This window comes from Hylobates moloch, unplaced genomic scaffold (assembly GCF_009828535.3).
Source record: "Hylobates moloch isolate HMO894 unplaced genomic scaffold, HMol_V3 SCAFFOLD_13, whole genome shotgun sequence".
NCBI classification, from domain to species: Eukaryota; Metazoa; Chordata; class Mammalia; order Primates; family Hylobatidae; genus Hylobates; species Hylobates moloch.
In genome coordinates, this window is record NW_026652288.1 from 78,145,580 (window position 1) to 78,167,073 (window position 21,494).

General features: G+C 35.7%; 1 protein-coding gene across 2 annotated transcripts in view; it reads right to left on the reverse strand.

The window, feature by feature from the left end:
• WDR49 (WD repeat domain 49) overlaps nt 1-21,494 on the reverse strand; it is a 175,437-nt gene that overhangs the window by 63,647 nt on the left and 90,296 nt on the right. The window contains exons 9-10 of one of the 2 annotated variants that reach the window (XM_032173951.1): nt 15,956-16,120; nt 10,526-10,641 (exon numbers count right to left, since the gene is read on the reverse strand). In XM_032173951.1, coding sequence (XP_032029842.1) covers nt 10,526-10,641; nt 15,956-16,120 — 281 coding nt within the window. Of the gene's footprint in view, nt 1-10,492; nt 10,642-15,955; nt 16,121-21,494 lie in introns of both variants that reach the window. The other variant, XM_032173950.1, reaches the window with a different exon arrangement.

A 21,494-nucleotide genomic window follows, 5' to 3' on the forward strand; every position in this document is an offset into this window, starting at 1 on the left:
CCGCTGAAAGAAATCATACCTGACACAAACAAATGGAAACACATCCCATGCTCATGGATGAATAGAATCAATATTGCAAAAGTGATCATACTTTCAAAAGCAATCTACAAATTCAAGCAATTCCCATGAAAATACCATCATCATTCTTCACAGAATTAGAAAAAACAACCCTAAAATTCATATTGAACCTAAAAAGAGCCCACATAGCCAAAGTAAAACTAAGCAAAAAGAACAAATCTGGAAGCATCACATTATTTGATTTCAACTATAAGGTTGTAGTTACCAAAACAGGATAGTACATACAGCAGTGGGACATAGACCGGTGGGACATAGGCATAAAAAGGCAAATAGACCAGAGGGACAAAATAGAGAACCCAGAAATAAAACCAAATACTTAAAGCCAACTGATCTTTGACAAAGCAAACAAAAGCATTAAGTGGGTAAAGGACATCCTATTCAACAAATGGTGCTGGGATAATTGGCAAGCCACATGCAGAATGAAGCTGGATCCTTGCCTCTCAACTTACACAAAAATCAACACAAGATGGATCAAAGACTTAACTCTAAGATCTGAAACCATAAAAATTCTAGAAGAACATGGGAAAAACTCTTGTAGACATTGACTTAGGCAAAGAGTTCATGACCAAGAACCCAAAATCAAATGCAACAAGACAAAAATAAATAAATAGATGGGACCTAATTAAACTAAAAAGCTTCTGCACAGAGAAAGACATTATCAGCAGAGTAAACAGACAATCCATGGAGTGGGAGAAAATCTTCGCAAACTATGCATTCAACAAAGAATTAATTTCCAGAATCTACAAGAACTCAAACAAATCAGCAAGAAAAAAAAATTACAAATAATCCCACCAAATATAATCAAAGGACACAAATAGAAAAATTTTTAACGAACATATACAAATGGCCAACAAACATATGAAAAAATGCTCAACATCACTAATTATCAGGGAAATGCAAATCAAAACAGCCATGAGATACCACCTTACTCCTGCAAGAATGGCCATAATCAAAAACCAAAATATAATACATGTTGGCATGGATGTGGTGAAAAGGGAACCCTTTTAAACTGCTGGTGGTAATGTAAACTAGAACAATACTATGGAAAACAGTATGGAGACTTCTTAAAGAACTAAAACTAGATCTACCATTTGATCCAGCAATCCCACTATGGGGTATCTCCCCAGACAAAAAGAAGTCATTACATGAAAAAGACATATGCACACACATGTTTATAGCAGCACAATTCATAACTGCAAAAATATGGAACTAGCCCAAATGCCCATCAATCAATAAGTGGATAAAGAAAATGTACCATATATACATTATATATTATATATACATATGCCACTTTATCCATATATATATATATATATATGCCACCTTATCCATATATATATATATATGCACCCTGGAATGCTACTGAAATAATGACATTCATAGCAACCACGATGGAGTTACAGACCATTATTCTAAGTGAAATAACTCAGGAATGGAAAAATCAAACACTGTATGTTCTCACTTATAAGTGGAAGCTAAGCTATGAGGATACAAGGGCATAAGAATGATATAATGGACTTTGGGTACTTGTGGGGAAGGGTGGAAGGGGAGTGAGGGATAAAAGACTGCACACTGGGAACAGTGAACACTGCTTGGGTGATGGGTACACTAAAATCTCAGAAATCACCACTAAATAACTTTTCCATGCATCCAAACACCACCTGTACCCCCAAAACTATTGAAATAAAAACAAATAAATAAATAATTTTAATATTAATGGTTATATTATTTTAATAATATTAATAAGGCTTCACAAGATAAGGTAACACAAATAAGGTAATTTGAAGTTCGGAAATTACAGTTTAATCTCATAGTAACTTTATGTGTATGTATTTTTGATTTTCTCTTTTCCTACTGGTAAGTTTGGTTGAAGAGATTACCCTTTGAGGAGGGAGACAGTGAGGTGGCAGTGGGAGAGAGAAGGTCAATCTTACATATTTTGCATTATCTCTCAGCCAAAATTCAATGTCTAATGTCTTTTTGCCAAGATATTCATATTAAATTGACATACTAGGTATAGTCAGAGAATTAACAGCAAAAGCACAAAATCCTTCTTATAACATGACATAAAAAATAGTCTTTCTGATATTCGACCTTGTGTGTCAAAATGTTGAAAAACTAGTTAGCTACTGCTTTCCCCTGGAAACCTAACCTGAAACTTTCATTTGAAATGACAGTTGTCTTTAAAATAATTTAAGAATCTACACTGCAGCTCTTACTTTTTCTATTTCAAAGATAACTGTTTTTAAATTTATACTTTTGCCAAGTAAAATTAAAGTTCAGAATGAGCCAATTTTAAGGCCATTTTAGGAGTCTAAGAGACTTGTTTTCCTGGCATTGAAGGAGTTTACTAGTTCCAGTACACACTCCACATTTGCCACCCTGAGAGTATCACAAGTACTGCTACTGAATGATTGTGTCATCTTGTGAAAATGAATCATATCTCTAATTTAGAATTTAGATATGACAACCAATTCTGTGAGAACAAAATTAGTTTACCTGTCAAGTGCAAAAAAAAAATACAAAAAGAAAAATGTTTAAAACCATCTTTGTTCTAGGATGAATGAGCTAGGCAAATAACTTTTTAACCCAAACTTATGATGTAAAAAGTGTCATGGAGAGAACACAAGAATTCAATTAACTACTTGTTCCCTCAGAAGTTAATTGTTGTTAGTCCTATTGTCATGTCTTGTTAATGTCTGTTCTTCAATTCGTTGCTTTTTAGGCTTAAAAAGGGTATCTCGAAGGCAGAGAATTAGTTTGATATAATTCAGCTTATTTTTAGTCTTTTTCCTATTTTCCTAAAATTTGTAGAGTCAAATTTTGAATACTAGAATAAATATAAATTATATGTAAGAATTATTTGTGAATTTCAAAAATACCTGCCCCCTCTTTCCCTCCAATATGGCTATTCTAAAATAAATTGCAACATTGGAATATTCCATTCTGATTCTTAATAATGGAAACCAATTGAGTCATATAGAGTTATAGTTTCTTAGTAAGGCAATTATTAAGAATGTAATATCTTGTGATATATGTTTTATTTTTGAGTAACGTCAAATCTTTAGTCTCATTTCACTTAAAAATACTTTTAAAAATCAAATTATATCAATAGCTATTTATTGAGTTCCTACTTTCTACAGTGCTCTATGAAGGATGCTAGTATAAATAAAATTGTCAGAATCATGTAAAATTATATGAAAGATTCCATTTTTTATGAACAGAAAAAAGTCTTTTATGTGATAAATGGCAGCTACATATAACCCACATCTAACATCATGTTTAATATTGAAAGATAGAATACTTCTCATTACGATCATGACCAAGACAAAGATGTTCACTCTCACCAGCCCTATTTAATATTGTGCAAAAATCTTTACAATTTCAATGAAGCAAGGAAAGGAAACAACAGATACTGAAATTGAAAAGGAAGAAATGAAAATGTCCCTATTCTAGGAGACAAGATTTTCTTTTTTTTTTTTAACATTTAAAATATTTATTTGCTTACCAAAAAACCCAAGATACAAAAGGCTAATTATAAAAAATGACACCAGTGAACAGTTTTTACCCAAGCTAACCAAAAACAGAATAATATTAACAGTGCAAAGAAATGAAAAGAAACTTTAGTTTACATTTTGAATTAAGATGTCAACAAAATAAAACGGCAAATTCATCATCCTTGCTGTTCACATACACGGCTTTAACATTTGAAGAAAATACAAAAAGCCTTTTCAACTTTGATAATCACTTTTGACTCTTTGGAGTTGACTGAGAAAGGAAACTACATCAAAACTTCCATATGTTAATACAGATTAAATGCATAATTTGAAAATGTGATAATTTTTTAGAGAACACACAAGCCAAGTTGTTACCATTCCATCTGAGTACTTTGATAAAACAACTTACAGACTTACTTGTTGTAGGGTCCATTTTCATTTCCAAGCATGGCATAAAATATTTTAAATGGGACAGTTCTTTTGGTACATTTTACACAAAATTTCTTTCATAGATTTTTAGGCCTAAAATTAAAGAATTATACAGGATGACACTAATGGGGCAATTTACTGAAATAACTGACATTCTCCACTGACAGCTCAAGACTGGATTCAGGTTCCTCGGCACTTGTACAATTTGATTTCTGTGAGCAATTAGATAATGGCACATAGATTACCATAGTCATGTTAGTTAAAAACATTTCTGCCTACATTTATGCTTTGACTTAAAATGAAGAAATATGAAGATATTTTCTTTTGTCAAAAGGGGTAATCACCATATGAGTGGATTGCTACAACTCTCCTGCAATGGGCAGAGATATTTCATCAATACCACCATCTCAACAGTTTGTTGCTAACTCTAAGTAGTCTATTTCATTATAATGTATTAATATCGATCATATCTACACACTATAAAAATGTTAATTGAGCTCAAGTATGATACCAGCATCTTATCTTTCCAGGCTCACAGGGAAAAGATGTAACTAAAGTTGCAATGATATTTATTTTACTTTATTTTAATTATTATTATACTTTAAGTTCTATGGTACATGTGCACAACGTGCAGGTTTGTTACATATGTATACATGTGCCATGTTGGTGTGCTGCACCTGTTAACTCATCATTTACATTAGGTATATCTCCTAATGCTATCCCTCCCCCCTTCCCCCACCCCACAACAGGCCCCAGTGTGTGATATTCCCCACCCTGTGTCCAAGTGTTCTCATTGTTCAATTCCCACCTGAGTAAGAACATGCGGTGTTTGGTTTTCCGTCCTTGCAATAGTTTGCTCAGAATGATGGTTTCCAGCTTCATCCATGTCCCTACAAGGGACATGAACTCATCCTTTTTTATGGCTGCATAGTATTCCATGGTGTATATGTGCCACATTTTCTTAATCCAGTCTATCATTGTTGGACATTTGGGTTGGTTCCAAGTCTTTGCTATTGTGCATAGTGCCATAATAAACATACATGTGCATGTGTCTTCATAGCAGCATGATTTATAATCCATTGGGTATATGCCCAGTAATGGGATGGCTGGGTCAAATGGTATTTCTAGTTCTAGATCCTTGAGGAATCACCACACTGTCTTCCACAATGGTTGAACAAGTTTACAGTCCCACCAACAGTGTAAAAGTGTTCCTATTTCTCCACATCCTCTCCAGCACCTGTTGTTTCCTGACTTTTTAATGATAGTCATTCTAACTGGTGTGAGATGGTATCTCATTGTGGTTTTGATTTGCATTTCTCTGATGGCCAGTGATGATGAGCATTTTTTCATGTGTCTGTTGGCTGCATAAATGTCTTCTTTTGAGAAGTGTCTGTTCATATCCTTTGCCCACTTTTTGATGGGGTTATTTGATTTTTTCTTGTAAATTTGTTTAAGTTCTTCATAGATTCTGGATATGGGTAGATTGTAAAAATTTTCTCCCATTCTGTAGGTTGTCTGTTCACTCTGATGGTAGTTTCTTTTGCTATGCAGAAGCTCTTTAGTTTAATTAGATCCCATTTGTCAATTTTGGCTTTTGTTGCCATTGCTTTTGGTGTTTTGGTCATGAAGTCCTTGCCCATGCCTATGTCCTGAATGGTATTGCCTAGGTTTTCTTCTAGGATGTTTATGCTTTTAGGTCTAACATGTAAGTCTTTAATCCATCTTGAATTAATTTTTGTATAAGGTGTAAGGAAGGGATCCCATTTCAGCTTTCTACATATGGCTAGCCAGTTTACCCAGCACCATTTATTAAATAGGGAATCCTTTCCCCATTGCTTATTTTTGTCAGGTTTGTCAAAGATCAGATGGTTGTAGATGAGTGGTATTATTTCCGAGGGCTCTGTTCTGTCCCATTGGTCTATATCTCTGTTTTGATACCAGTACCATGCTGTTTTGGTTACTGTAGCCTTGTAGTATAGTTTGAAGTCAGGTAGTGTGATGTCTCCAGCTTTGCTCTTTTTGCTTAGGATTGTCTTGGCAATGCGGGTTCTTTTTTGGTTCCATATGAACTTTAAAGTAGTTTTTTCCAATTCTGTGAAGAAAGTCATTGGTAGCTTGATGGGGGAGGGCATTGAATCTATAAATTACCTTGGGCAGTATGGCCATTTTCAAAATATTGATTCTTCCTATCCATGAGCATGGAATGTTCTTCCATTTGTTTGTGTCCTCTTTTATTTTGTTGAGCGGTGGTTTGTAGTTCTTCTTGAAGAGGTCCTTCACATCCCTTGTAAGATGGATTCCTAGGTATTTTATTCTCTTTGAAGCAATTGTGAATGGGAGTTCACTCAAAAGATTCTCTTTTTAGTATGTGTGTATGTCTAGACTTTTAAGGAGATAAAACCTTCATAAACAAATTTCTCACAAAAGAAAGCAATAAATATATAAGGTGATGGATATGTTAATTAGTTTGATTTAATCATTTCAAGATGTATACAAATATCAAGACATCACCTTGTATACTGTAAATATATACAATTTTTATTTGTCAATTATTCCTGAATAAAGCTAGAGAGAAAAACACAGAGATTTCTCCTTTATAGAAAAGAGAAAATTAAAATCAGGGAAACTAAGAGGCTTTTTTTTTTTATTTGAGAGAGAGAGAGCTTTAAATATATTTTAAAATCATAGATTTTGGAGGCAGGATAAAATCTTAAATTCTTAATTTATTTAATTTTACTGGAACTATACATATTATATGCCTACTTTGAACAAATGCAAAGTTAACTGATTATCTAGTCATTTAATTTTAGCAACATAAATATGGCCACAGATTCAACCAGGTATTTTTGAATTGACTCTATGCCAACTCACAACTTAGTTTCTAAGTATATTTTGCTTAAAATAATGAGAAACACATTTCTATGGTTCTAAATTTGGGACTTTTTTACCGACAGAAAAATTCTCTAGATATGAATGACTGTATTCCTAAATAGCTAACATGTGCTCTCTAGTTCATTTTGCTTAGACCCAAACATTCATATTTACCATATTCTGCCTTGTATGTATTGACCTGCCATCCATAAAAAAGTGGATGCCTTTGAAACAGGAATCGTGATTCTTTACATTCAGCCTACTTGTAGTTTCTAACACAGGACTTTCAACCTAGGTGCAATTTAAAAATATATATGGGAAGGAAAGGAGAAAAAAGAGAGTAAGCTATATATCTGAGTTGTTGTTAAGTTGCTAACACATGTCTTTTTGTGTGTTTCTTCATATGTACTGATTCATTAGCTTCAATTAAAATGACAAAATGTTCAATTAATCATTTGATTTAAAATGTATAATTGCTGTCTTATGGTGTGATGACTCCATTTGCAATCAGTCCTACCCAGGAGTGGTAGAAACAGTGTTGACTTTGGCACAGAATTCTAACTCAGCGGCCTACTGTCACCTTGGCCGAGCTACCCAACCTCTTCAAGCTTCGGTAGCCTCCCTTGTAAAAAAGGGTTGCTAATACTTAGACTTCTGATTCATTGTGAAGAGAGAATATAATATATTTTCGTACCTGTGCTGCTTGCCTCTCACTAGGAATGTGACTGTGAGTAATTAATCTCTCTAATCCTTAGTTTCCCTGTCTATTCAACTAACATTTATTAAGTCACTCAACAAATATCACCAAGTATCTAGTAAGCTCCAGGAATGCACACATACACAAATATCCCTATTAAAGAAAATGCAAGAAACTAGAGAGCACAAAGACAAAATGGGGACATTCTGTCTTCTATACTGAGAGTTAAGAGAAATGTCCTGGCAGAGAAGATATCTGAACGAGTCTTCAAATAGGAATAAATGTTAGCCAAATGAAAAAAAGTTTCAGAGGGATTTCTAGATAAGAGGAGAGAATAAAGCCATAAGGGTGTGAAACAGTATGGTTTGTATGTGAACACCCTAAGCAAGCTGCTATTTGATAGAGTTTAGAATATACAGAAAATGGGAGAAAATGAAACTAGAAAATGAAAGAATAGGTCCAGGTCAGAAAGGGCTTAGATTTATTTTGTAGACACTCTGAAAGGTTTTAAGCAAGGACATAACATAGAATTCATTGGAGAAAGAAATCCCTGTAGCTAAAGTGAGCAGAATCTATTTAAGAAGTGAGAGGTGGGCATTAGGAGGACAAAGGACAAGTTAGAAGGCTGTGGCATTCATCCAAGTGGAAATTATACTCTGAATTATACTAATACCATTGTACAATTTATAGGAGCAGGTTTAAGAAATGTTTAGAGCATAAAACAGATATGTCTTAGTGACTTCTTTGTCGTGTGTGAAGAGGGAGAACCAGAGTGGATGACTGGGTCTCTGGCAATTAATTAAAGTTCCAAATAAAAGAGAAAAAGAACGTTTTGGAAAGGAGATAAATAATTATTTCAGTTGAGAACATGTTGAATTTGAGATTGCAGTCAGACTCATACAGCAAGCAAATGGATGACTGAGCTTAGAGAAATAAGACCTGAAGACAGATATTTGAGGTACCTATAAAATATTGCCTACCTTCCAAGATGATGCTAAGGATTAAATTAGATAATGTGTATAAAGTGGCTAATGCTACACAGCACTGTAAATAAAATAAATCAGATGGCATATTTAAGTACTTTACTCAAAAATGTAATCACCTTTCCATCCTGCACATAATTATTGAACCAATCTCTGCATTTGGATAAAATCTGAAGTAAAAGTTACAACTTAACCTAATAGACTCTAAAACAAGGTATTGAAGAAAGCTTAATAAGACGACTGTCAATCTTCCAGTTATTTCTTCTCTAATCACTAAACTATTAAGGAGTTGGCTTAATGGTCCATGTTCCTCTAACTATAACTGAACAGTTTCCTGCCCTCTTGCCTCTTTTGTTAAATGCCCCCTGGTAAAAAGAATCCTGTCTTAGATCCTGTAAAATCTATCTTAACATAAAGCCTCTGATTTAGAATATATAATTTTTAAACTCAGCAATATAAAAGTGAAATAATATAACAGAATGTATTAATTCAATTTTCAATTTCAACTAAGGTGTCCAAGTCCTGACAACCTTGAGGATAATGGAAAAGATGAAGGAAGATGGAAAAAGTGATAATTTTTCCTACTCTCATACCAGTTTTTCCAAAGCTTCTTCCCCAAATTATAGAAAGTACCACCCACCAACATAGATAGAATAATAGATGTTCCTTTAAACCACTTTTAGGTGACTCTACATCTAATCTTTCCAATTTTCCCTTGTAAGCAATCAAAAAAATCTGACAGTTGATGCTAATTCCTAACTATGGATATCTAAAAATAAATTAAGGAAATGGCATTGCCAAGTTCTGACTTGAATTGATTATTTAAAAAAATTTCTTCTTGTTATGTTTAAAACTTAAATTGGATCAGCTGGACACCGCACATGGTAGAGAGCTAAACTTATTCATTGCCATTTTCTAATTATAGAGATCATTAGATCATAGACTTTGGAGTGGTTGTGGGTTGATAATGGATCATGAATCCTTTCAGAGATGTGAAGAAGTCTTGTCCTTCACAGATGAGGATGATTGAATTAGCTCTTAATATCAAGTAGAATAATCTGGCTATACTTACTTTCTTATTGTCAAATTACTCCTAAAAATAAGGCAGTGTGTGGCACTATGTTTGCTGGTCTGCATTTGCACATTTGCATTAGAAAAAACTCTTCCCTGTGATTGATAAAAATCCCCAAATATATACTGCTGGTTTTCTAGGTATAAAGTCTGATTTAATCCGAGCTTCAAAGCATTAAGGTCATAATTCTATAGTGAATAACGTTGGATGATTACCTATTAGAGCAATATTTTGTAAACTGATGAATTAATGGATAATATATTTTCAAAACGTATCACACTTTAATTTTCCTACTGCTTATACAGTGCCACAGAACTGTTTATGATCCTCAGTTCTGTCAGGGAGAAAAAATAAAAGAAAAGTAATTTTCCTTTCAATGAAATGGAAGAAATGCTCCTCGAGAAGAGTAAGTGCCTTTTGAAAAGCCCTTATCTGCACTGATAGAAAGGAGGAGCTATCACAGGACTCATTTGGCTATTTCCCTCTTGTGTTGCAATTGAAAATAAGTCATGAGAAAAGAGGTAATGAGTTTCCTTTACAGTTGAAGGAATGTAATTTACAAGTTAAGAATTTATTGACTATAAAATTTGGGAAACTTTTGGAACCTAGGAAGTGGTAATACATCCCCATCTGAAATGGTTAAAGAAAGAAAAATTTCCAAAGCCAGAAGAAAACCTAACAATTCTCAAAGCCACTCAAGCTATGCAGTCTTCTAATATTTTATTCACTAAGCATTCAGTCAATTCCAACTAGGGTATCACTCACCTAGGTCACCAGCAAGTTTTAATGACACAGAGTCAACCAAGATTTTTATGTTCTTTTTTCTTTTAGATTTCAATTAAAATAAAAACATTCTCCTTTTTACCTTCCTATAGTTTTCCATGAGGCATAATCATACCTCTCCCAGCCTGTAACCAGTATTGTCTTCTGAAGAATGAGGATTTGTGAAATATCCACAGTTCCATCTTGCCCAACATTTAGTGTATGGTAACAATATCCATTGAAGTCCCATATCTTTAAGAGAAAAATTAAAACCACCTTTGAGACAGGAAGGTAAACTTTTGTGTTGATATTCTGAACCAGGATTAATTCATTTAGGACATGTAATCATTAAAGAAAATCAACTCATCATTGAATTTTGCCACTGTATTATTCTCATAATATTGTGAAATATCTACTTGGTCTTCATCCCCATTTCTCGGCACAATAACTTTTAAAACCCTCAGACTCTTTCTCTAATGATAAGATAGTATTTAGTATGCTAATGACATGACTCCAGGCTGGGGACCCCTAAATAGCTTCAGGGTGGGGGCCGGTCTCAAGAAACGCCAAGGCATAATTAGAAGGTGGAAATTTCAGCCCCACCCCGAAACCCCTAGGGAGCAGAGAAGTTTAAAGTTGAGCCCATCTCCAGTGGTCAGTGATGGAGATGGGCTCATCAATCATCCCTGTGTAATGCAGCCTCCATAAAAACCCAAAAGTATGGGAGTTGAAGAGATTCTAGACAGCTGAACATATGTGGAGGTTGCTGGTGGGTGAAAAGCCCAGTATGGAAGGGCTGTGTCCACATGCCTTGTATTATGCATCTCTTCCATCTGTCTGTTCATCTGTATCCTTTGTAATATCATTTATAATTAATGAAAACAAGTAAGTCAAGTGTTTCCTTGAGTTCTGTAAGCCACTCTAGCAAATTAATCAGATGCAAGGAGAGGGTCACAACAATGCTGATTTACAGCCCGTCAGTCAGAAGCACAAGTTACAACATGTGCTTGTGACTGGCATCTAAAGGAAGAAGCAGACTTGTGGGACTGAGCCCTCAACCTACGGGATCTGACTCTATCTCCAAGTACATAGTGTCAGAATAGAATTGAATTGGAGGACACCCAACTGGTGTCCTCTGGAAAATCTACCACAGAATTGGTGTGTGGGAAAAATCTCTACACACATTTTGGTGACCAGAGGTGTGTATTGTATTCAGCGTGATGGTAGGAGAAACTGACTTTTTTTCCTATATAAAGTCATGCATCACTTAACAGGATACATTCTGAGAAATGCATCATTGGGTGATTTTACCATTGTGCCAGTATCATACAGTGTACTTATACAAACCTAAATGATAGAGTCTACTACACACCTAGACTATATGGTATAGCCTATTGCTCCTAGGCTACAAAACTGCACAGCATGTTACTGTACTGAATACTGTCAACAATTGTAATACAATGGCAAGTATTTGTGCATCTAAACATAGAAAAGATACAGTAGAAATATGGTATTATAATCTTAAGGGACCACCATCGTATATGCAGTCTGTTGTTAACTGATGTTGCTAGACAGTTCATGACTCTATTTGTAACTCTATCAATCTATTCTAATAATAGTTCTTCAAATACTGTAAGTTAATATGTATTCTAAATGGAGAGACAATATAAAATCATGAAGAAAACCATTCTGGAATCTGTTGACATCCTGAAGTTTTCACTATGTCTAAATTTCTGCTTCCTTATCTGTGACACAGGAACTTTACTCCTCAGGGATGCTTGGAGGATTAAACAGCTGATACAGAACCTGAAACAGTCATCACTAGATTTCTCATCCTCTACTGATAAAACCTCCTGTTGATGGTGGGTGCCAGACCCCGTCCTCAAGAGGGCACAAGCAGTTCTGGTTTACCTACTCAGACAGTGGAGTGAAAACTTAAGCCCAATAGGCATACTTTAAGAGAGAGCATCATTAGATTAGTAGCAGTTAAAACTAAGCCCTACTATGAAACCTTGTTGGCACATCATGCACAGAGGTCACATTGGTGCTATCAAAATTAAAATGCAGGCCAGGCACCATGGCTCATGCCTGTAATCACAGCTTTTAGGGAGGCTGAGGCAGGCAGATCACCTGAGGTCAGGAGTTTGAGACCAGCCTGGCCAACATGGTGAAATCCTGTCTCCACTAAAATTACAAAAATTAGGTGGGGCCGGATGCAGTGGCTCATGCCTGTAATCCCAACACTTTGGGAGGCTTAGGCGGGAGGATCACAAGGTGAGGAGTTTGAGACCAGCCTGGCCAATATGGTGAAACACCATCTCTACTAAAAATACAAAAATTAGCCAGGCATGGTGGCACGCACCTGTAGGCCCAACTAGGCTGAAGCAGGAGAATAGCTTGAACCCAGAATGCAGAGGTTGCAGTGAGCTGAAATCGTGCCACTGCACTCCAGCCTGAGCGACAGAGTGAGACTCCAACTCAAAAAAAAAAAAAAAAAAAAAATTAGCCGAGCATGGTGGCGCACACTTGTAATCCCAGCTACTTGGAAGGCTAAGAGAGGAGAATCACTTTAACCTGAGAGGCAGCGGTTACAGTGAGACAGGATCATCCCACTGCACTCTAGCCTGGGCAACAGAGCAAGACTGCCTCAAAAAATAATTATTATTATTAAAAGGCATATACCCTTTAAAAATTTAGCTTCTAGAAAGTCATCCCACAGATGATTAAAAATTGGCTTAAAATTGGGATTAAAAATTGGCTTAAAATTGGGCTTAAAAATTCAGCTTCTAGAAAATCATCCACAGATACATTCATATATGTAAAATGACATATTTTCAACCATATTCTTGCAGCATTGTTAAAAAGCAAAAGATTTGAATCAATGCAATTGCTCACTAGTAAGTAAGAAATTGAACAATCAGAATAAGGACTATCTATGCAGTAGCATATAATGTAGCCATAAAGAAGAATGAGTCATCTCCATTTTCCTAGTCTCTGCCAAAACTCAACCGCCTATGGAAGCTTGAACAAGTTGCCTTAACTCTTTGGGCTTCAGTTTCCCCTACTAAAAATACAAAAAATTAGCTGGGCGTGGTGGTGGGCGTCTGTAGTCCCAGCTGCTCGGGAGGCTGAGGCAGGAGAATGGCGAGAACCCGGGAGGCAGAGCTTGCAGTGAGCCGAGATCGTGCCACCGCACTGCAGCCTGGGCGACAGAGCAAGACTCTGTCTCAAAAAAAAAAAAAAAAAAAAAAAAAAATCTGGATAAGAGTACAAACCTTATAGATATACAATTTATGTGTGTGTGTATGTGTGTATGAAATGCTTAGAATAGTGCCTGGTTCATAGTAAGTATGGAATAAATATTAGCTAACATTATTATTATTGTATCCATTTATATGAGTCAATATCCAAGACAGAAAAATGCAAATGCAGAACAACATGTATATAGTAGGCTGCCATCAAGAAACAAATGGCCAGGCACAGTGGCATGTGTTTGTAATCCCAGCTACTCAGGAGGAGGCTGAGGCAGTAGGATCATTTGAACCTAGGAGTTTGAAACCAACTCAGGAAACATAGTGAGACCCTGTCTCTAAAAACAAACAAGAATGACTGAATGAAAATAAACAAACAAATGGTGCTTGTGGCTAGAAAGGTGCACAAGAAAACAGTAACAGTGGTAGCCTCAGAGAAGGAGCTGGAAACAGGGATGATATATTTTCACTATATATCCATTTTATATTTCAAAAATTTTATTTTATGCACACATTAATTATTCAAAACATTAATTAATTTAAAAATAGACCGTTCAAAGCCATAATGAATAAGATAATAATTTTAAGTCTTTGATTATGTAGGTACTGAATTTGGATTCTAAATTTATAAATTAGATTGGAAAATGTCATTTATTCTTGTTTCTTCACAGAATATGGTCAGAGCAACTCAACCCTGATTTATGTGTCCTACACAGAAGTTGCCAGACTTCAGAATTCTGTTGTGCTCTTGTGATAAATATAAATGCACCTTCAGAAGCAGTTATTATACTACTAAATTCACATTAACTTCTAAGTTGTCAAAGCTCCAGTTGAGACTTGAGGTACACACATACTCTTCATGCATGTCACTATGTTTTCCTCTAAACATGGCTCTTACCAAGTCCACCTTAAATAATTTCCACAAGTAGTTATTGCAAAGATCTGAATGTCCCCAGGTCCTACTAAGTCCCTTAGCTGGGAATATTTTAGCAGCATCTACAAGGTAAGCCTTACCCTAGATTCTATACCCAGTTACTTTCCAAGATAGACGTAAATAGAACCTAATCTGTTCACTCCAATATTCAGTGCATTCTCACGCCCCAGGACTGGTAAGCGAGATACTGGCTTTTCCTATTTGCCTGAATCACTGTCTAATACTCCAGGTCCAGTTATTTCTCTTTTATTTCACCTCAATTATTGGGATTATGGTTGTCCTGGTACCTTCACACATCTTATCAGCTCTCCTGTAAACTAGATTACTTTACTTAAACCCAAATCTCCGGTCCATACCTCATTCCATTAACCTTTTCATAGGCCAACTTCTACTGATTTCCAGAGATTCCCTTTTCAACCCACCATAGCACCTTCCCCACAGTAATGACTACCAGCTTGTAATCTCCCTGAATACCTAAACTTCTAGGATGTTCTACCTACATATCCAGGTAGCTTTCCATCACTCTCCCCTACAGCTTAACTGAGTGTATCATACACTACGCCATGGGAAGTAGTCTAATACCCAGTTATAGCAGGTTTGAGAAACATTCAAAGTTTATTCAGGGAATTACCTTCTATTGCCTTAAAATGGCACAAGTCATTTCCAATCAAAGACCCATTACTCTTGGGATCTGAGGGGAGCAGAGAAGATTCACTGGTGGGCATGACTTCAGATATCAAGTATCTAGTTTTTCATGAAAAGTTGACCATTTTGCAAAGGAAATTAGCACCTTCCTCCCAGAAGAAATATATGATAATTATAGAATAAGAAACTTAGAAATATAAAATCATGTAAGTTTAGAATGGATAAGACTATGATTATTCTTTCTACTGTCTGAATTTCACATAACAAAAATTAAAATTACAAAATAGGTTTACTTTTAAATATTTATTTCTTGAAAAATTTGCATCTATGCCATTTTTTAAAGTTTAGTTAAGTGTTCCTGATTTCTCATTTAATCAACTTTCAAAAAGAAAACTAGAGACATTAGCCAAAGCACATGAAATTATCCAGGCATCGTATACCCCAAAGTAGTCCCTATTCACTACACTGAAAAAGGGGCTTTCTGAAATGAGTAAGCCAAGTTATATTTTCATTCTGAATAATTTATTCAGAAAAATTATTTATTCATTTTTCCACAGAGGTTTATTTTTCTAGCAGCTTTGTTATTAGATGGTTGGAGTTATTTCACTCTTACCGTGTCTCATTTCTCTTCTTGCAATACCAAAAAGGCAAAAATGAGAATATCTATAGCCATGTCTTCTGGCATAGTATTTTAGTCTCCTCATATCTGGATAGAAAAGCATCATTGTGTTCGCACCTTTACAGTCCCATCTGTGCTGCCAGTCAAAAGCCGAGTCTCATTTGCATCAAGGGCCATAGTGCTGATTTCTGCGTTGCCATGGCAACCAGTAAACTGTTTGATTTTCTGCCCAGTGTCTATCATCCAGAAGGAAACAGTAGACCCTGTATCAGAGCTGATTACCTAAGAGAAAATAACATTTTAAAGAAATTAAATATAGTCTCAGAATCAACCATTTATATTTCAATAAAGATATCCAGCCTGTGCATTTCTAGTCCAAAGATCCCCCAACAGTCAGACACATTTTTGTAATGGACTTTCTTTCTATTAAGCTGATAACATTTCAATTTCGACTAGACCTGAGGTAATGAAGTCATGATCCTCTTTATCAGAGAAGATAGGAATCTGCTTTCCTTACTCACCATTCAGCTTTAGTGTCTAGAGGCCATTCCGAAATCAAATTCTGAAAATAAACTTACGAATCTTTCCCATTTAGATGAGAAAGCTGATTTTACTAGTCATGGTGCTCTGACACTATTTACTATATGAAAAGAAACATTTTATAATATAGCAGCTTTCATTTAGCATTCAGAAAAGAAGCTCTACCAGCCATTATGAAAAATATTAATTTCAACAAATTACTAGAGCTGTGCTTTTAATGCCATTAGTCCTTTGCTTTCTTTTTTCCCAAACTACTGTGTATATTTTTATAGCTAAACACAATTATTGATAGGTTACTAAAAAAAAAAAAAGACCACAGGTTAAATATAAATCTACATGCACACTTTGAGAGGAAGGCAACAAGACAAATGCTAGAAGGGAAAGGATTATATACAGCAGTTCAAAAATGAGAAATTTTATAGTGGCAAGGGGACTGCTAATTTCAGCTCAAGATATTTAAGAGATTCATAGGTTAAAACCACCTAGCTAATACGACTTTGGAAACCAAAATAATGAAAGAAAAATAATAAGCACATAAATGCATAGGTAGGAAGTTCTCTAAAGCAATATGTAGATTTTAAGAAAGCTTAAAGCATTTCTTTTTCTGTTTAGGTATCGATTACCATTGTATAAATGTAAATGTATTAATAATATGTTAAATTTAAATGCTGCATTTTCATAATCAAATGGGTTGAAGTTTATCAAATGTATATTCAGGACTGGCCATATGCATTCATTCATTCATTCATTCATTCATTCTACAGCCACTTGCATAACATCCAGGCTGCATAATGGCAATGGAACTTCACTGGCAAAATCCTGCTCTCAAGGAGTCTATTGTCTATGGTCTACACCTGTACATTAAAACCACCTGGGGAACTTTAAAAAGCATCACTGCATACCAGACCAGAAACTCTGATTCAATTGGCCAAGGAAATGGATTTTTAAAGAGCATCACAGGTGATTTAAATTTACAGCCTGTCCTATGACCTGCTGGTCTAGATGAAGAAACAGACAAGAAACAGATAAATGCTAAACAATGTTTCAAGTTTAGAGGAATCACCTTTGGGTGCTGTGGGAGTACAGAGTGGAAAACCTGAAATCCACTTGCTGGAGTGGCAGATTGGGTTAGGGAGTGGAGGAGCAAGGGGCAAGTCAGGATTCACAGAGAAGGTGATAACTGGTCTGGGATTGAAGATGGAGACATGTATTTATTACGAGGTGTACCCCAAGCCCTTTCACTTGTTATCTCATTTGATCTTCATGAAAACTCTGTGAAATAATGTTACCACCATTATTTTACCAATGATGAAATTGAGTTTGTAATCAGCTAATAATGTCCCCAAACTTACAGGTTTGAATCCTAGACATAGCCACATCATAAGGTCTTCCTCTATTCCCGCACAGTATACCAGATAACTAACAGTTCACTGAGAAAAGTACTTGGAGAATATTCCAAGAATGAAAAACAATACAAAGTTTAATGGAGCCTGAGTGCAGAGTACTTGAAGGGACAAATACGGTGGGATATCAAATGAGGAGGCAAGCTGAAGATGGAATTTTAGAAATCTCTGGTAAGCAGCTCCAGAGAATACTGAGTAATTATAAAGTCAGTTTTACTGGGAGAGGGCCCACAGCTTTCATCAATTATCATTGGGGGCCAATGATTAATCCAAAAGGCTAAAAACATTATTATTGTTCTTAGTAAGGAAAAGAGTAATACAGTGTTTTTTTTGTCAGTTGGCTTGTAAAGATACTTCTTGCAGCAATGTGGAGAACAAACTGGGATTTTGGGAAGACCATTTGGAGGCTTTGGACTAGTCCAGGTAAGAGATTCTCACCTAACAAAATAGTTCTGGGGGTACAAAGGAGGTGAGCAATTGAAAGAAAGGGCCATGATTTAGCAACATGTGTATCTCAACAAAGAACTGATAATGATGAGCATGTGATCCTTTTAGCCCTTTTTTTCTGAAATTACAACTTCAGTGAGACAATTTCTTAAATGAAGTAAACCTGTATTTATGCTACACATTTTCTCTCAGCGAAATCAAAAGTACCTTAAATATTGAATTACCATTGTTAAACTACTGTGTAATTTCTAAGACCAAATGATCTGGATCTTTGAAATAATGTAACAACACATTAATTATCATTCCATGTCATTAACTGTGTTTCTATTTGATTGTGTTTGTGCACTATACACGGTGGTTAGGAGCACTGGATCTGGAGTCAGGATGCCTAAGTTTGAATGTCAGCTGCCTCACTAACTATTGTTCTACCTCGGGCATTAAGGTCAAGCACATTACTTACCTTTACGCTTCAACTTCCTCATCTGTAAACCAGAGATATTCATAGTAACTACTTCAAACCATTATTACGATGTTTAAACAAGCTAATATTTTTAAAGCATTTACCACAGTGCATGGCATAGCCATAAATAAGCCATAAAAGTTACGTAGTGTTACTATTCTATCTAAGCTTTATTTGCCTGACCTCTTACTTAGGCTTGTATCACTGTGCATATTCAAATCAATTTAAGAAAAATAGTATCTTGCTTTCCTCCAACTATGACAGTGAATGTAGACAATTACATTTTAGAAACCTGATTTTAGGGCCGGGCACGGTGGCTCACGCTTGTAATCCCAGCACTTTGAGAGGCCGAGGCGGGCAGATCACGAGGTCAGGAGATAGAGACCACAGTGAAACCCCGTCTCTACTAAAAATACAAAAAATTAGCCAGGCATGGTGGCGGGCACCTGTAGTCCCAGCTACTAGGGAGGCTGAGGCAGGAGAATGGCGTGAACCCGGGAGGCAGAGCTTGCAGTGAGCCAAGATCGCGCCACTGCACTCCAGCCTGGGCGACAGAGCGAGATTCTGAATTAAAAAAAAAAAAAGAAAGAAAGAAAGAAACCTGATTTTAGATGCACATTGAAATTTTGAATTATACTTGTGAATTTCTCACAGAAGTGCTTAGGAAGTTGGATTACATTCACTAAAGATAAAATCATGAAAGTATAATTTTCCAAGCTTGTGTGAAAAATTTGATAGTAGTCTTTTAAGAAAAGGTTAAAGATTGTGAAGGATTTTATTATTTCTATTAAAAAGCATTTTTTGATTGATTGATTTGTGTTTATTATTTTAAATTGACACATAATAACTACATATGGGGTGCCGTGTGATATTTCAATACACGTACACAATGTATAATGATCAAACAGGGTAATTAGCATATCCATCACCTTAAACATTTATTATTTCTTTATGTTGAAACATTCAAAATCCACTCTTCTAGCTATTTGAAAATATACAATAAGTTGTTGTTAACTATAGTCACCTTATAGTGCTATAGAACACTAGAACTTATTCTTCTGATCTAGCTGTACTAAAAAGCATTTTCTGAGCAGCTATTATATGTTAGCCATCTCAGTACCAAAAGATGGTATTTTTTATTTCCCCAACAGAAATAAAAGAGCCATGTTCAAAGACTTGATTACCTGTTCAGGGTGGGCATTACCCACATTACAAAGCATCTAATTCACCGCTGTTATCTAATGTAGATATTCAATGAGGAATTAGTAATGTTCACTTTTTGCCATTTTATACTCTTTCCCCTGCCCACCTGACTGAGCCCCAACATACTATTTATCAGTTTTCATCACCTTTCTCTGCTCATTTAACAATTTCTCATGAAATCTAAATTAGTCATGACAACAGCATATAGCCAGTCTGATTTCATTTTATGGCAGTCGGCCTCACGGTGCAGTTTGCAGGAAAACAATGTGTTGAAACTGACTATGTCTCAAACACCCAACAGTATTAACCAGAATCTACTCTCACTATGACAATATTGGTTAACCAATACAAGAATAACAATACAGGGGAAAAGGCATTCAAAGTTTAGTGAAAGAGGAGTGCATTTAACATTACTTGGCAGATGAAGAAAATGGATTCATTACACTACAGCGGAAACTATTTTTGGCAAGTTGTTTTCATCAGCAACAAAGCCCAGGAATAAGTCTTGGCGTCATATTTCTATGCCACATTTTAATGATACCAAATCTCTTTAAGTTTGCAGTTTATTTCTGATTATCTCTTATCAGGCTAGACCTCAGCTGATGAGGATGGGGCCCTGACAGTCTGTAGAGTGAAAATAGTGCTAACAACCACACTCCAGGACACATGGGCCGCCTCAGTAGATCGTTGTTCTGATGGGAACAGTCTCTCTCTCATGTACTTCACTTAATAACTGTTTAGGAATATGTGTCTCCTTTTTGTTTCTCTCATCTGAAGCTGTCATAGCTAATCAGACAATTCTAAGATATGTGAGGCTGTATTCATGTCACCTAATTGTCTTATTGCTATTCCAAGAACAGTAGGCACTTTAGTTGTCTTTTATGTGCATTTCAAGTCCTGGGTCTAAGAAAAAAAAACAGGAATCAAAAATTATAGCAGCAAATGCCACGAGCTAACAGATGGTTGAGATATTTGATTCCATTGCTGTTTATTTTTTTTTGTTAGTGCTGTTTATGGTCCTATAATATAAAACAGGTTACTTCCTTTATTTCCGTTTTGTAGAAAATCTCTAGAAGTTACATTTCAGTGAATAGGGAAGTGAAGAGAATGACGATATCTCAGAGTACAGGTACAAATTATTCAAATATTTTAGGGCAGCCATTCTTTATTTATAAACCTTGCTTATTTGATTTTGTCTCTTCTTAAATTAATTGGTAATCTGCTCTTTCAAATTCATTGTTTGAATGTATTGAATACCTGTAATATGCAAGGCCCTAGATCTAGACACTGGTGATCCAGCAGTGAATAAGTTCTGCTTTTGCATTTTGTCCAGGGACAGAGGCAACAAGATCAGAAAAAAAAAAGCAAAATTGGGGAATCTGGGAAGGTCTCCCTGAGGAATCATTTGTAGAAAGACAGAACTGAGATGAAGAAGTGAGCCAACCAGATAACTTGGGTGAAAAGAGCTGCAAAGGAAACAGCAGTGCAAAGGCCCTGAGGCACAGTGTCCTTGGCACATTCAAGGAATAGCAAGGAAGCCAGCAAGGCTTAAGCAGTGTGAGGGAAGGGAGGAGCCATTGCCTGCAGTCAGTGAACAGAGATT